This window comes from Pelophylax lessonae, assembly GCF_965119305.1.
Source record: "Pelophylax lessonae genome assembly, chromosome: 5".
Classification (NCBI taxonomy): domain Eukaryota; kingdom Metazoa; phylum Chordata; class Amphibia; order Anura; family Ranidae; genus Pelophylax; species Pelophylax lessonae.
The window spans coordinates 396564906-396582859 of NC_138772.1; the positions used below are offsets into that span (position 1 = coordinate 396564906).

General features: G+C 48.1%; 1 protein-coding gene across 1 annotated transcript in view; it reads left to right on the forward strand.

Moving 5' to 3' along the window:
- The window catches only part of YES1 (YES proto-oncogene 1, Src family tyrosine kinase), a 138806-nt gene that overhangs the window by 77234 nt on the left and 43618 nt on the right, over positions 1-17954 (forward strand). The window contains exon 3 of the mRNA XM_082258783.1: positions 16630-16729. Coding sequence (XP_082114909.1) covers positions 16630-16729 — 100 coding nt within the window. The remainder of the gene's footprint in view (positions 1-16629; positions 16730-17954) is intronic.

Consider the following 17954-nt stretch of genomic DNA (forward strand, 5'->3'; position numbering starts at 1 on the left):
TCTTCGCAGGACATTAGCGTTTTCTTTGCTTTTCCCAAAGATCATCCCTGGTTCCCACCAGGAGACTGAACTATCTGGGCCTAATTTTGGATACATCCTTGGCAAGAGTGTTTCTCCAGGCGGAGAAACTCCAGAAGATTCATTCAATGATTCGGATGTTGCTGTCCGTCAACTGGCTGGGATTGATGGTCGCCTCCTTAGAGGCAGTACCGTTTGCCCAGTCTCATACCCGAATTCTCCAAAGAGGAGATTCTTCTCATATGGAATCGGAATCCCGATTCCCTGGACAATCGGATTGAGGGAGGAGACCAGGGAGGCTCTGGTCTGGTGGCTTCGGTCTCCGATGCTCAGCCAGGGGAAGTAATTTCTTCTGATAAATTCCAGGTTACAGATAAAGGTGTGCATCAGGTGAGCCTTGGGGTCTCTCTCTCTTCTAGCAAAGTCTATTATCGCACATGGAAGACTTATATTGCGTGGTGTGAATCGTTGGGATTTCCCCCACGTACCTATTTGGTGACCCAAATTTTGGCTTTTCTGCAAAAGGGGGTTGATCAGAAACTATCCTTGAGCACTATCAAGGGTCAGGTTTTTCAGCGTTGGCAATCTTCTTTCAGAAGCCGCTGGCTACTCATTCCTTGGTGCAGAATTTCATCCAGGGGGTGCGGCACTTGGCTCCGCCAGTGCGCGCGTCCTTACCGCCCTGGGATCTTAATTTGGTTTTGTCGGTTCTGCAGAAACCTCCCTTTTAAAATATCAGGGAGATTCCCTTGCTTACATTATCCCAGAAGGTGGCCTTCTTGGTGGCTATCACTTCTGCACGCAGGGTGTCAGAACTGGCTGCATTATCATGCCATTCCCCATATCTTGTGGTTCATAGGGATAAGGTAGTTCTTCATCCGAAGCCATCCTTTCTTCCTAAGGTGGTTTTAGACTTTCATCTGAATGAAGATATTGTGCTACCTTCCTTGTGTCCTCAGCCCAATCATCCTCGGGAATATGCGTTGCATTCCTTGGATGTGGTTCGGGCAATCGGGGTATACCTGAAGGCTACGGAATCGTTCCGTAAGACGGATTCACTTTTTGTGATCACGGATGGCCCCAGAAAGGGGTTGCCTGCATCTGCCGCGACTATCTCCAAATGGATCAGACAGACGGTGGTACAGGCTTTTTCGATTAGGGGTCGGAATCCTCCGTTCCCTGTTAAGGCGCACTCCACTCGAGCGCTCAGTACTTCCTGGGCCTACCGCCATCAGGCGTCAGTGGTCCAGGTGTGCAAGGCGGCTACCTGGTCGTCGGTTCATACCTTTACAAAATTTTATAAAGTTGATGCGATGGCATCGGCGGATCCCTCATTTGGCCGCAAGGTTTTGCAGGCCGCAATTTGAGGAGACCGGTGGTCTACCTTGAGGGGTTTTTTTCCGTTGGAATTTCAGTTGAGTCTCATCGTGTGATTGATGAGCCTTTAAAGCTTCTAGTTGGCACCGGTTGGGCCTTCTAGATTGGATTTTGATTTCCATTTTCCCACCCCTCATTTGTGGCACTGCTTTGGGACATCCCGAGTTGATATTAATCAAGGAGGACTACGTCTGTCAATGAGCGACAGAGAAAAATGGATTTTTGTAAAATCTTACCGTAAAATCCTTTTCTCTTAAGCTCATTGACAGACTTAGTACCCGCCCCTCTGTTTTTGAGTTGGGTTGGGTTAAATTCTCTAAACACTGCTTTGTGACATAACTGATTTGCTGTAGCAGGAAGTGAGAGGATATACCCTCTGGGACTGCCCCTAGGGTGTGGCCAGAACGTTTTCTTTCCTGTCTAGTCCTACTCCTGTAGAGGGCAGTATAATCTGAGTTGATATTAAACAAGGAGGACTACGTCTGTCAATGAGCTTAAGAGAAAAGGATTTTACGGTAAGATTTTACAAAAATCCATTTTTTTGGCCATATGTCTAACATGGATTCCCCAAGTTTGTCTGCAACTCCTGATGTATTGTTGGGGCCCGCTTCTAATGCTCTTGATGTGACTTTGTCTGTGATGCAAGAAATGTCCAAAAAAATGGACAAAGTTATTGCGGCAGCATTTACTAAGAAACGCCCTCGGCCCCGGCCTGTCTCATCTCAGATCTTAGATTCTGAGGCCGATATGGTCGCCAGCTACGCAGACCCCCTTTTGGAGGCTGCGTCTCCGCATTCAGACTTTTCTGGCACAGAAGAGGATGTCTCTGCACCTGCCTTGCAACAGGAAAAGGCGCTGGTAGATGCATTGATATCCTCAGTGAGGGACACCCTAAAAGTCACGGATGCGAGTTCTATATCGTAAGGAGCCTCGGTATCCTTTGGATCCCTCAGGGCAAAGAAATCGGCCAAGGTTTTCCCTTGTCCCGAAGTCTTGTCCCCCTTAGTGGAGAAACAAGGGCGATGACCTAATCGCACGCTTGCAATTCCCAAATGTTTGGCTAAACGCTAGGCGTTTTGAGGAAGAGATCTTATGCAAATGGACGGTCCCCCCTCAGGTCGACCCCCACATATGCAGTATTCACAAGGCCACGGTTGTACCGTTGGCAGAATCCTCATCTCTCCCTGATCCAGTTGACAGAAGAATTGAGGTCTTATCCCGACACCTGTATACGGTAGTGGGATCTATTCTCAGGCCTGCCCTGACTACCATTCTAGTCTCTGACTATGTTTTGAATGGGTAAAGGCTCTGAGAGAGGCACTGACGGTAACCCCGTTACCATCATCTGCCCTGGAACTCTCTGACCAATTATCGCAGACTCTGCAATTTGTATGCGATGCTAACCTGGACGTTCTTTCGCTCACGGCCAGAGCGTCAGTGGCAAGTGTGCTCATCAGACGTGCGATCTGGCTAAAGTCCTGGTCGGCCGACCAGGCTTCTAAGCCGTTTTTGGCAGATCTTCCCTTTCAGGGTGATCACCTTTTTGGTTCCTCCTTGGATGACTTAATCAAGACGGTCACTGGGGGAAACAGCATACTCCTGCCTCACTCAACTAAGGGTAAGTGTCTCTCGCGTAAGCGAGGTCCTTCCTTTACAGCCCATAACCGTCTTTTTCGTGCGACCGTGTCCCAGAAAACCAAACAGACTTCGGGCGGAAAAGGATCCGGGAAACGGTGGGCTGGTAAGCTGAAATCCTCTGCCCCAGCACCTCCAAGCAGACCCCTTCTGCCTGAAGGGGTGCCCCCACCCACTTTAGGGATGGGGGGACGTCTCAGTTTCTTCCCGGATCCTTGGACCTCACTGTTGCAGGACAGGTGGGTCCACAAGGTCATTCGGTCCGGGTACAAGATAGTTTAGTTCCCGTCCCCCAAACAGATTTTTTCCCTCCAATCTTCAGCTGTCCCCAGACCGCCTTGAGGAGCTGCAGGTAGCGATTCGGGATATGCTGTCACAAGGCGTGATTTTACTGGTTCCTCATCGGGAACGCTTTAGAAGGGTTCTATTCTAACCTATTTCCCGTTCCACGGAAGGAGGGTAAATTGCGTCCAATCTTGGACTTCAAAACTCTGACCCGCTTTGTGCGCGTCCAGAAATTTTGCATGGAGTCCCTGCGGTCAGTGGTGGCGTTCTTGCATCAGGGGGACCTGCTGGCCTTGATCGATATCAAGGATGCCTATCTCCATGTCCCTATTTGCCAGGGTCATCAACGATTCCTCTGCTTCCCGGTGGGCAAGGACCATTTTCAATTTGTGGCATTACCGTTTGGTCTCGCCTCTGCTCCCAGGGTCTTCACCAAGGTGTTGGCCTCTATCCTGGCTCTGCTACGACAGATAGGAATAGTGATTCTGGGGTACCTGGACAATCTTCTCCAAGCAGACTCGTCTGTGACATTGGAACGGGATTTGGAGGTGACCATTCACAGCAGTTCGGTTGGAATCTCGACCTTCAGAGATCTGCCCTGGTTCCAACTACCAGACTGGAGTATCTAGGGATGATCCTAGATTCAGCTTCGGCAAAGGTATTTCTACCTCCTGTGAAGTTAGAGGTTAAGGGCAGCGATTCTGTCGCTGCTGGCCTGCGACCTGGTGTCTCTCGGGTCATCTATGCAGGTGCAGGGCCTGCTGTTGTCCTCCTTCGAGGCCGTAACTTATGCTCAGGCTCACACAAGACTTTTGCAGCAGGAGATCCTTGTCAAATGGGACAAGGATCCTCTATCCCTGGATAGTCTAATTCGCTTCAGTCGGAGATCCAAGGACTCTCTGAATTGGTGGCTCAGCTCTCCAAATCCTCTCCACGGGAAATCCTTTTTTCAATTATTCTAGGCGGTGGTGACGACCGATGCCTGTCTGACCAGTTGGGGGGGGGGGGGGGTGAATGTTCAAGGGACCTGGACGTTGGAAGAGTCCAAGCTCCCGATCAACGTTCTTGAACTGAGAGCAATCAAGTTGAGCCTGTTCCACTGGACGGACAATCTCAAGGGCTGTTCTGTTCGAGTCCAGTCTGACAATGTCACGGCCGTGGCATATGTCAATCATTAAGGGGGCACCAGGAGTGCCCTGGCGGCTCTAGAGGTAGCAAAGATCCTGCGCTGGCCAGAGGACTATGTCCCAGCCCTATCCGCCGTGTACATTCCTGGCATAGACAATTGGCAGGCAGACTACCTGAGTCATCAAACCCTGGATCAGGGAGAGTGGTCCCTGCATCCACAAGTGTTTCACCAGCTGTGTCTCCGGTGGGGGACCACGGATGTGGACCAGTTCGTCTCCAGACAAAACAGGAAAGTTTCAAAGTTTGTGGCTCGGTCCAGAGATCCTCTGGCCGATGCAGTAGACGCCCTGGTGACTCCCTGGAGCCAGTACGGGCTAATTTATGCTTTTTCTCCGCTAAAACTTTTATCTCGCCTGTTATGCAGGGTCACGTTGGAGGGGATACCGGTAATTCTGGTGACTCCAGATTGGCCCTGGAGATCCTGGTACACAGACTTGATTCGGCTGAAGGTCGCAGGTCCGTGGACAGTTCCTCTGTGGGAGGATCTTCTATCTCAGGGTCCGATCTTCAATCCTGCTTTACAGTCGCTGGCTTTAACGGCTTGGCTGTTGAGAGCAAGGTGTTAAAGGACAGGGGTCTGTCCAATTCTGTGAACCCTACCTTACTCAAGGCTGGGAACTCCACTTCTCAGAAGATTTATCATCGTACGTGCAAAGCGTACATTGCTTGGTGCGAATCGCTGAAGCTGCATCCTAGATCCTTTGCTATCAGCAGGATCCTGACCTTTCTGCAGAAAGGGGTTGATCAACGTTTGGCATTGGGCACTCTTTAAGTGTCAGATCTCGGCCTTGACTGTGTATTTCCAACCCCCTTTGGCTACGCACTCTTTAAATTGTACGTTTCTTCAAGGGGTTCGTCATTTGGCTCCCCCCCCCCCCCCCCCCCGGAGGTCTCCGTTGCCTCCTTGGGACCTTAATTTGGTTCTATCGGTTCTTCAGACATCTCCTTTCGAGAACATAAGACACATTGCTTGCCTTGTCGCAGAAAGGTGCCTTTTTGGTGGCTATTACCTCTGCGTGCAGGTTTTCTTAACTAGCGGCACTATTTTGCCGCTCTCCTTATCTGGTAATACACAGGAATAAGGTAGTGTTACGGCCTAATCCGTCGTCTATTCCTAAGGTGATTTCAGACTTCCATCTGAACGAAGACATAGTTCTTTCGTCACTCTGTCCGAAACCTTCACATCCTAAGGAAATTGCCTTGCATTGCTTGGATGTGGTTCGGGCGATACTGGTGTATCTGAAGACTGAGTCCTTTCGTAAATCGGGCTCTCTGTTCATGAATACGAATGGACCCCATAAGGGTCAGGCTGCGTCTGCGGCAGCCATCTCTCGATGGATCAGACAGACCGTGGTGAAGGCATATTTTCTTAAGGGCAAGGTTTTCCTCCTTTCCCTGTTACGGCTCACTCTACATGGGCGTTGAGTGCCTCTTGGGCTTTCCGCCATCAGGCATAAGTGTTAGCATTCTCAGATGCGTCCTTTGGCCGCAAGGTTTGCAGGCCGCCATTTAAGGGGCAGTCTATTTTTGCTACATTGAGCCCCAGTTGTTGGGCTCCATGTTATATAGTTGGCTATGTTAGCCGTGGGAATTGCATTCTTTTAAGTTTGTCCTTTCCCCACCCCTCAGTGGTTACTGCTTTTGGACGTCCCATCCATCTATGATTTAAAGCAGCCGCTACGTCTGTCGGTGGACAAAAGAGAAAATGGGATTTTTTACTTGCCGTAAAAAATGTATTTCTCTGAGTTCACCGATGGCCGTAGCTCCCACCCCTTTTTTCTCTGAAGAGTTGGGTTTTGGTTATTATTCACTGCTTGCAACTAAACTCAAGATGCAACGGTGAAGCCAGGGGTAATACCCCAGGGACCCCGCCCCCCTGGGCATGTCAAAGCCTTTGGCTCTACCTGGTCACTCTTAGTGGGAGGGGCTTATTACCCATCCGTCTGATTTAAAGCCGTAGCTACGTCCGTCGGTGGACTCGGAGAAATGGATTTTACAGTTAAGTAAAATATCCAATTTTTTCTGTCTGCGGAGAGGTTTACTTTATGATCTGCATGGAACAGTTTAAAAAACATGCTTCTGTTGTGGACAGAGATCAGATATACATTTTAGATAATGAATAAATCCATTTTGGGTGGTAAATAAGATTAACATGCTCCATGAAGTACTTGGTCTGTATCTAATAATAATAATCCGAAGTTCAGTAGTACACTGATTTACATCTCTTGGCTCAGTCTGCTGATTGAAGTATATCAGAATTTCCTGAACAGTTGTGAATAGATATTAACTGCCTTGAGAATTAACAGCACTTGGCTCACCAAAAATGCTTAGAAAAAGAGACGTGTGTGGCATGGGCAGTTTTGTGATTGGGGAAATAGCTGGCTGAAATGTTCTACTTGGATATTTGGGATTATTGGCAACAAAAAAATGAAAAGGGTCCTGTGATGATAAAAATATGAAAGTTGATATTGCTCATTTGGTTTAACTACTGGACCGGAAGGTTTTACCTCCTTAATGACCAGGCCATTGCAATACGGCACTGAGTTACTTTGACAACTGTGAGGTCGTGGGAGGCTGTACCCAAATAAAATTGATGTCCTTTTTTCCCCACAAATAGAGCTTTCTTTTGGGGGTATTTGATCAGCTGTGTGATTTTATTTATTTTTTTGCACTAATAAGAGTTGGGGGGGAGGGTGGAGGTTAAACATTTTTTACTTTCTGCTATAAAACATTCCCAATAATGTAATGTTGATCTTTCATTGACGGACACAGCTCCATATCATCTTTGACCCTTGGGTTATGCTGCTCTCCATTGGAGTAGGATTAGGCAGAGACAAATTTGACTATGCCCCTAGTGCAGTCCTAGGGGGTAAGACTTCAGTTTTTTTCTGCCTAGTCAGGAGTAAGGACTAGGGCTGGGCGATAAAACGATACCGATATGTATCGCGATAGTCACGTGATCGATAGTAATAAAAGACTTTGAACGATAAAACAAAGTCCGCTCCGACGGGTTTAAGCTTTAAAAATGGCGCCGCCCGTCGCATACATGTCACCGCGCACGCGCCGCCGCCGCTGGGGAGAGGCCGGGAATAGCCGAAATTACACGAGCGGTGGCGGCGCGTGCGCAATGACGTGGCGGCGCCGGGCGGCGCCATTTTTAAAATGAAGGCGCCTCTGGAACAGGTAAGTGAAACAGCTTCACTACCTGCCATTATGCAGGGCTGCGGGCACACTACAAGGGATGCAGTGCTGCGGGCATGGTCTACCTGTACCATGCCCACAGCACTGCATCTCCTGTAGTATGCCCACAACCCCGGATCCTCTTGTACCACGCCAGTACCCTGCATTCTCCTGTACCATGCCAGTGCCCTGCATTCTCCTGCACCATGCCAGTGCCCTGCATTCTCCTGCACCATGCCAGTGCCCTGCATTCTCCTGCACCATGCCAGTGCCCTGCATTCTCCTGCACCATGCCAGTCGCCCTGCATTCTCCTGCACCATGCCAGTCGCCCTGCATTCTCCTGCACCATGCCAGTCGCCCTGCATTCTCCTGCACCATGCCAGTCGCCCTGCATTCTCCTGCACCATGCCAGTCGCCCTGCATTCTCCTGCACCATGCCAGTCGCCCTGCATTCTCCTGCACCATGCCAGTCGCCCTGCATTCTCCTGCACCATGCCAGTCGCCCTGCATTCTCCTGTACCATGCCCGCCGCCCTGCATTATCACCCTAGGGTCCTTATTTTAAATGGGTAATAAAAAATATCAATAATTATCGATATCGACCGATATGAAACACTGATATCGTGATACAGTTTTCAGCCATATCGCCCAGCCCTAGTAAGGACCTAGTTCCTTGCTGGGATCTCTGGTCCTGGGATTTTTTTCCTTTTTAACCAAAATGTTTTTCTTCCTTTTTTGTAGTTCTCACAGGAACAGAAAATAATAATCAACTGCCGGACTGGGCGACACACTGGATATCCTAGATCCTTAGTATTCCCAGTCTGCCCAGCAAGCGCAACCCAACTTTAGCTCCGAGCTAGGTTGGCCGTAACGTAGCCCCACTGGACAGGGGCTGCCGGCAAATAAAATACCTAGCGAGGACGCATAGCCCTGGTCACGACACTGGTCACTACCTGAGTCTCAGCGTACCTCTGGTCGCAGCACCCCCATTCGAAGATGGTGCGGTGAGCTACCCTAAGTGGTGCCCGCTCGGTTCCCAGGTGTGATAAGTAGTGTCCCCCCTCTTTTCCGGTAAAATGTTACGCGGCCCTTTCCTTTGGTTGGCAGGCCCCCACATGGTGCCCCTCCCCACTAGCAGGGTCTACCTGCACAAGTCGCCCTCACCTACCCCCCTTAGTCCCCCCTCCCCCGGGGTGGCCAGGCTATTCTCAGGTGTGGTAGTCATGCGGTGATGGGCAGACGAGGGGAGGGAGTGCACCGCGGGCGGTTTACAATCTTTTATATAGCAGGGGTCCCTGTTAGGGCCCTCCTGGCAAACAATGTACCTGGAGGGCAGGTGGGGGTCCTGGCCGCCGCCATTTTGCTGTCGATGGCTGTTCTTCAGCTTCGGCTGCCATGTTTGTGTAGTCCGGCGGCCATGTTTTCAGAGTTTCCTATTGAAAAATTCCCTTTGCGTTACAGCCCCCTTTTTCTGCTGTAGCAGCGCCGCTGGTGCGCTGGGACTTGTAGTACTACTGCTGCAGCGGTGAAGGGGGTTTTTTATTATATTTTTTTTTTCCACAATCTTGCGGGCAGCCTTCGGGTTAACCATGGAGTCCCTGGAGCACGTGTCACCACCTGACCCACACTCGGAAGCTGCGGGACCCTCTGGGTCTCAATCTGCCCTGGCGGCCAGGACGACAGTCCTGCAGTCATTAGTGTCAAAAGTGGTTATGGCCATTTCAAAGCGACCTAGCAAGAAGCGCCCTCCGCCTTCACTTGTCTCCCCTGCCTCCTCATATTCTGAGGTGGATTTGGGCGCCACGGATGCGAGTCAACCCACTGGGTCTGCATCCACGCACCCGGAGTGCTCTGATAGTGAGGAGGAATCCTCTTCTTTACTGCAGCCACGCATAAAAAGGCGCTTGTGGAGGCACTGACTATGACTATATCAGTGCAGAAACTTTAAAATTGGAAGACACAGCTAATGCTGCCTTACTGCAATTTGGTACCCGCAAACCATCGAAGATGACTAAGCTGTTCCTCTTTCCTGCCTATTTCGAGATTGTTGCAAGTCAGTGGGGAACCCTGAAACGCATGGTTGGGATTCCCAAGCATTTTTCAAGGAGGTATCCTTTTTGAAGAGTCCCTTTTAAAGAAACTGACGGTTCCACCAGTTTTGGATTGTCAGGTTTCCGGATTGAATAAAGCCACGCTTCTTCCATTGGAGCTTTCCCCATCTTTTAACCACTTGCCGTCTGCTTACGTTGATAGTACTGCGGCAAAGTGGTCTGATATCGTCTGACGACGTAGATCTACGTCATCAGACACTCCCCCCTTCTCGGCGGCGTGGGCGCGCCGCCGGAGGCTCGCTCCCGCTGTATTCAGTCACAGCGGAAGTCGGGCCAGGGGAGGAGCAGTGGCGATCGCTGCTGCTCTTCCCCGATCGTCGGGGATCTAGTGTGGAGATTCGCCTGCTTGTGTAAACACAAGCGGGCGGATCTCCTAAGTGACAGGCAGGGTCAGATTGCATTGTTCAGCATAGCTGAACCCTGGATCTGTCCTTGTGTCACACAGTCACCTCCCCCCACACACGTCCGTAAGCACCAGGCATACATTAACCCCTCCCTCTCCAATAAAATTAACCCCTTCCCTGCCAGTGTCATTTTTACAGTAACAGTGCATATATATAGCACTGATTACTGCAGTAATGTCACTGGTACCCCCAAAAGTGTCAAAAATGTCAGTCAAAGGTCCGATCTGTCCGCCGCAATGTCGCAGTCCCGCAAAAAAAATCGCAGATCGCCGCCATTACTCGTTAAAAAAAAAACACCAAAAGTGACAGAAATCATTCCCTTAGTAAACGCAATAACTTTTGCGCAAACCAATCAAAATACGCTTATTGTGAATTTTTTTACCAGACATAGGTAGCAGAAAACAAATTGCCCAAAATGTAAAAAAAATTTGATTTTTACATTTTTTTGGGGGGAATTTCATATAAAAAAATGTGAAAAATATTGTTTTTTCAAAATTTACGCTCTTTTTTTGTTTATAGCGCAAAAAGTAAAAATCGCACAGGTGATCAAATACCACCAAAAGAAAGCTCTGTTTGTGGGAAAAAAGGACGTAAATTTAGTTTGGATATGGCGTCGCACGACCGCGCAATTGTCAGTTAAATTTGCACAGCGCCGAATCGCAAAAAGTGGCCCAGACGTAAGACCGCAAAATCCTCTAGTGGTAAAGTGGTTAAAATGACCCGGTGGACAAGAGAGCTGTTGGTCCGATACCTTTACACCGTGGCAGGTTCAATGTTGAGGCCAGTGTTTGTCATCACCTTTGTCTCCCAGACCTTAACAGAATCAGAAAAGCTTCTGCTCCAGGATTTGAAAGGGGTTCAACATCCTCCTGAGCTGGCGGATCAGTTGATACAGATGTTACAGTATATCTGTGATTCCTCTGTGCAAGTGGCTCCTTTAGCCTGCAGGGTGGCTGTGACAGCTGTGACATGTCGCCGCATGATTTGGCTAAAATACTGGTCTGTGGACCAGGCTTCCAAAAAGGTGTTGACTGATCTCCCTTTTGTAGGAAACCACCTAATTGGAGCTTCTATGGAAGAGATTATTAAAGGTCTTACGGGAGGTAAGAGTATTCTGCTTCCACGGATTGCCAAGAACAAAGCCTTGTCGTAAATGTGGTCCTTTCTTCTCGGCGCTCACACAGCATTTTCGCCCAGCGGGCTCGCAGGACAAGGGACAAAAGTCCACCCGTAACTTCGTGGGAGGTTCCAAGAGGCCATGGGCTGTTAAGTCAAAAGCCGATTCCACTGGTTCCGCAGACAAGCCCTCTTCTGCCTGAAGGGGCGCCCTCACCCGTATCTGGTGTGGGCGAGGGTCTTTGCTTCTTTCCAAACCCATGGACCCCTCTTTCAAGACAAATAGATCCTGGAGTTGATTCAGTCCGGTTACAAGATCGAGTTTTGGTCCTTGCCTCCGGCAAGGTTCTTTCTTTCCAACTTGCACCTGCCCCAGGATCGGCTGCTGGGCCTTTATGGGGTGGTGCAGGATCTGCTATCACAGGGACCTTTTGTCCCGGTTCCAGAGTTGGAACATTTTCAGGAATTTTTTTTTAATCTGTTTACTGTTCCCAGAAAGGAAGGCAAGGTCCGTCCGATCTTGGATCTCAAGGCTCTGAATCGCTTTGTGCGGGTTCAGAAATTTCGGATAGAGTCCTTTCGCATGGTGGTGGCTTCCCTTCATCAAGGGGATTTTCTGCCCTCTCAATAGCAAGGATGCTTACCTTCATATCCCAATATATGTAGAGGACCAGCGTTTTCTTTGTTTTGCCTTGGGAGAGGAACATTATCAATTTGTGGCGTTACCCTTTGGTCTTGCCTCAGCTCCTCGGTTGTTTACAAAAGTGTTGGCCCCGGTGAATCGCTGTACTAGGGTGCCTGGACGATCACCTTCTGCGAGTCTCCGTCTGTCTTAAGACGATCTGGACATCACTGTGCGAACTCTGCAAGAGTTCGGCTGGACGCTGAATTTTCAGAAATTAGCTCTGATTCTGTCCAATAACCTGCCTACCTGGGCCTTGTCTTTGGATTCAGCCTCAGTCAGGGTGTTTCTTCCGGAGACAAAACTGCTGAAGTTGCAGCATGCGATTCAGCTCCTGTTGTCCAACTGTCGGTCGCCTTTCAGGACTTGCATGCAAGTGCTGGGCTTGATGGTCTCCACCTTCAAGGCGGTTCGGTTTGCTCAGTTCCAAACCAGGCCTCTGCAAATGGAGATTTTTGCCAAATGGGACAAAAATCCTCAATCTCTGGACGATCTGATCCTGTTGAGCCGGGGTGCGAGGGGATCCTTGCTTTGGTGACTCCGTTCCCTGGCGCTTTGACAAGGGAAATCCTTTCTCCCCCTGTACTGGACAGTGGTTACCAGGGGTGTCCGTAAAGAATTCAGTCGGACAATGTCACGGCTGTAACATATGTCAATCAAGGGGGCACCAAAAGTGCCCTAGCTGCCAGAGAAGTAGCTGACATTCTAAGGTGGGCAGAACGATATGTTCAAGCCTTCTCTGCTGTGCACATTCTAGGGGTGGAACATTTGCGGCCGGATTACCTCAGTCGGCAGGCCCTGAGTCCGGGCTAATGGTCTCTTCATCCGGAAGTGTTTCAACAACTGTGTCTCCGGTGGGAGACTCCCAATGTGGACCTGTTGGCCTCTCGTCTCAACCAGAAGGTTGAGGTTTGTGGCAAGGTCTTGTGATGCTCTGGTGGCCCCTTGGGGTCAGTATGATCTGATTTACACTTTTCCTCCGCTACAGCTTCTGCCGAGACTTTGCGCAGAAGGGATTCCAGTCATTCTGGAGGATCCAGACTGGCCTCGCCAGTCTTGGTATGCAGGCCTCGTAAGGCTGATAGCCGATGTTCCTTGGAGACTCCCTCCCAGGGAAGATCTTTTGTCTCAAGGGTCGATCTTCCTTCCTGCTTTACGGTCGCTGGCTTTTAACGGCCTGGCTATTGAAAGCCAGGTACTGAAGGATAGAGGGTTGTCTGATTTGGTGATTCCTACTCTGTTAAAGAGGAAGTAAACTCTTCCTTTTTTCTCCTGCAAAGTAAATGCATAATGTGCTAGTATGCTTCGCATACTAGCACATTATGTGACACCTGCAACGAAGCCCGCGATGTCCCCACTGCCGGCCGCATCCATCTTTGCCCATCTTCCTTCCGGGTCTGTGGTCTCGGCTGTATTGCTGGAGTTTCTACAACAAGGTGTGGATCAACGTTTGGCCCTGGGCACCATCAAGTCAAGGGCCAGATTTCTGCCTTGACAATTTTTTTCCAATGGCCGTTGACTGCAAATTCTTTGGTTCACACTTTCGTCCAGGGGGTTCGCCACTTGGCTCCTCCGGTAAGGTCTCTGGTACCTCCCGTGCGACCTCAATTTGGTACTGTCGGTTCTTCAGAAACCGCCTTTTGAAAATATTTGTGAACTTCCTCTGCTTACTCTCTCATAGAAGGTCGTTTTTTTGGTGGCTATTACTTCTGCACGCAGGGTGTCGGAACTGGCTGCCTTGGCCTGTTGTTCACCTTACCTGGTGGTTCACAGGGACAAAGTGGTGCTACGTCCCTGTCAGTCATTCCTTCCTAAGGTCGTCTCGGGTTTCCACTTGGATGAAGACATTGTGTTGTCTTCCTTGTGCACTAAGCTGAAACATCCTAAAGAAGAAGTTTTGCATTTCTTGGATGTGGTTTAGGCAATCGGTGTACCTGGTGGCGGCGACTGAGTTGATTCGGAAATCTGATTCTTTGTTTGTCCTTACAGATGGATCTCGTAAGGGGCAGGCCGCATCTGCTGTGATCATTTCCAGATGGAACAGGCAGACGGTGGTGCAGGCCTATTCCATTAAGGGTTAGGATCCTCCTTTCCCTGTTAAGGCATATTCTACAAGGGCGCTTAGTGCCTCCTGGGCCTTCCGTCATCAGGCTTCAGTGGTTCAGATGTGCAAGGCGGCCACATGGTTGTCTGTGCACACATTCCCCAAGTTTTACAAGGTGGATGTACTCTATGTGCTGCGTTCAGCTGCAAAGTTTTGCAGGCTGCTTTTGCAGAGGCTCCTGCATCTTGAGGGTGTATTCTTTCTGGTAGGTGAGCTCCAGCTGTTCCTGGTTGAGCTCCTGGTGTACCTGGTTTACTAGGTTTAGCCCTTTTTGGGAATTATGTGCATTGCTGTGTTTTTCCCACTCATATTGACACTGTTTTGGGATATCCCAAAGGTCAAAGAAGATAGGGAGCTGTGCCTGTCGGTGAATGAGAGAGAACTGAATTTTTCTCATCGTAAAATCCTTTTCTGTGATGATCATGGACGGACACAGCACCCACCCCTCTGTTGAGTTGGGCTATGTATTCTTCTGACACTGCTTGTTACAAACTGAAGTCCTATAGCAGGAAGTGGGAAGTATACCCCCTTGGACCGCCCTAGGGGCGTAGACAAATTTTGTTTCCTCCTACTCCTATGGAGAGCAGCATAACCCAAGGGTCAAAGAAGATATGGAACTGTGCCCGTCAATGAACATCAGAGAAAAGGATTTTACACAAGACAAAAATCAATTTTTTTTAATAATTTTAGACCAATGTGTATTTTGCTACATATATTTGGTAAAAAAAAATCCCAATAAGTGTATATTGATTGGTTTGCGCAAAAGTTATCACGTCTACAAACTAGGGGAAAGATTTGTAGTAGTTTTTTTTTTCTAGTAATGGCGATAAGCGATTTTTAGCGGGATTGCGGCAGACAGATCGGACACCTGACATTTTTGACACTTTTGAGGGGACAAGTGACATTACTACAGTAATCAGTGCTAAGACTATTCACTGTTACTGTACTAATGACACTGGCGGGGAAGGGGTTAACATCAGGGGCGATAAAAGGGTTAAATGTGTCCTTTGGGGGTGCTTTCTAACTGTGTGGGGGATGGACTTGCTGGATAAACAGAGACCTGTGTTCCTAAATAGGAGGAACACAGGATCCCTGTGTTCATCACTGGCAGAACAGTGGTCTGCCGTGTTTACATTGGCAGACCTCCGTTCTGTTTCCATGGGGATTGGGGAGAGATTGCGGGTGCCGGCGGACATTGTTTCCCCCGGACCTGCTGATTGACTCCACTTGGGCCAATCCGCGCGTGCGTGCTGCCCCAATAGCGGTCTCGCAAAGCGACGTACATGTATGTCATTTCACGGGACAGAGCCAACCTGCCATAGTAGAAGTACGGCGGCTGGTCGGCAAGTGGTTAAAGGTACATGTTATAGGGCTGATTCTGGCTCCACTATAGAAAGGAATCCCCTGTCCTGAAACATGTACACATGCAGGAAATTCAGTTATAAGACTTAACTGGTTGCATGCTTGTACCAGGTCACTGACCTACTATGTAAAAAGCCATTGACCAGGATGATCCCAGGAACCTGGACTATTAAAAACAAGTCAGCAATGACCGTTTTTGCTCTCCAGTTTTAAATTCGGCTTTGTTTTCATTACTTTATACCCAGTGTCTGGGTAAAGCTATTTGTTACAGTCCACATTACTTACTTTGGGTCCAATAGTCCCTTGCCAGCACTGACGCCTTCTCCCTGGATCTTTCAGGTGCCAGTCTTTGGCCATCTTGATTGACATGCATGCATGTGTAGGAGTTCCATCATCTGGGAGCCAGTCTGCTCGAAATTTTTTAATTTCAGTTTTAGTTCTGCTTTAGTTTACAATACACTCCTTTCATAGTTCAGAACCATGGTGGGGTACTGACTTTGACCATATTTGTGCGTAGTGTGCATATGACCGTGCTAGGGATGGTAAATTATCTCCATCACTTACAGAACTTGTAAGTCCCCGTTCACACTGGGGCGACCTGTGAGGCGACCTGGTCGCCTCACAGGTCGCCGTAGATCGCCTTCCATAGGGAAGCTGCGGACCCGTTCTAATAGGAGCGACACAAGTCGCTCCGACTTAGAAAAAGGGTCCGGAGCTTCTTTGGGGCGACCCGGAGCGACCGTCATAGACTTAAATGTTATGAAGTCCGTGCCGGCCGCTCCGAGGTCGCGGGGCGAGCAGCGCGCTGCGACCTCGGAGGTCGCCTCGGGAAGTAGCGTCGCTGCTATGTGAACGGGGCCTTAGTGATTGGTATTTTCCATAACAGTTGAGGCTATTTTGATCTATAAAACAAACGTTTCTATAAGACAGATCCATTATGATCAAACCATTCTTTTTTTCAAGTACTGATTGTATACTGTGAACCTAAATACTTTGTGACCTAGTTAATGCCATATGCTATTCCTGAGCGAACTCCATCGTCCTATATTGAAATATCTTTTATGTTGGAAGACATTCTATATAATCATTTTTCTTTCTTTCTTTTTTTTTTGACTGTCCATTGCGTTTTGCTTTTCATAATCTCATTTTTTTTTTTTTTTTTTGTAGGTGGAGTTACAGTTTTTGTTGCCTTATATGATTATGAAGCTAGGACATCAGAAGATCTTTCTTTCAGAAAGGGTGAAAGATTCCAAATAATTAATAACACGTAAGTTGTGATAGAATTCTGTGCCAGTTTCTTTGTGCTGTTGCAGGATATGTACAGGTGTTTTTGATGTATATTCTGCCTAAAAATGTATAAATATTTAGTATGTGATAACGGGTAAACCAGGATTTTAATTTACTGCAAGATCCACTGTCCTCAAATTGTTAGTTTGGCTGGAATTAAGGCATTGTTTTTCTGATTCAGACAGGCCACACCTTAAAACATCAATTGTACACCACAAGGGAAATCACTGTTTCTCTGAATGTATCATAGCATGACATAAAGCTAAGCAGTGGCTAGTCAATATCGATCTTAGCTAAAATGGCTTTAATGCTGCTGCTATCGGTATCTTTTTATATTTTGAGTTCGTATAAAATGATGCTATTCCTTGACGGTGTATTAAACCTAAGATTTATCTAGAGTCGATGCAAGCTGTGCAGTGTGATAGTAAGCAGGAAGAGAAGCAGGAAAGAGCATTTAAAGAGGACATTTTCAAACTCCTAAAATAAGTATGCTTAGTTATTACTTCTTACCGTCGTGACACTTTCAAGGACAAAAGTGTGAGAGGCAAAAAGCAGACATAACCTCAACTTACCCACTCTGACAGTGTAGAGGCATAGTACAGAGAATTCCACAGGACCATATGAAATACTATGAATACTCTTCATGTGCTATATCAGAGTGGGTAGATGGTGGAATTTTTACTGAACAGCTTCTATAGTGATTTTAGAGTGGGAGTGGATGTAAACATTTCTATTTTAATGCCAATCATCACTTACTATGCCCACTTAGTATATATGGCATCAACAACTTCCAATTATACTAAATGCCCTTCTTAAAGCAGTGGTAGATTTCTCATTATAAAGTAAACACTTCTCAAATACATTTTGAGCCTATCATTGCTGCTCTCTGTTGCTAGTAATCGTGTGGCTATTATATTGACATTCTGGATTTCTTTATTTCAGACTTCCCCATAGAAAGTAATCCTATAATAAAAATCAGAACTCCTTACCTGTTTACATGTTCTGAGTTGAAGACTCAAAGTAAAGCTAGGTATACAGGTACTGGAATTCAGCCAGTTCAGTTGGAAGCAGTTGAATTTTGGTATGTGCGTACCCGCTGTCCAACAGACCAGCTTCTGTCGAACTGTTCTGCTGGAAGACCAGCATTCAATCAGCTTCTTCCAATGGCTGCAGCGCTGACCTGTGTATTCTGATAGGTGGAGAAT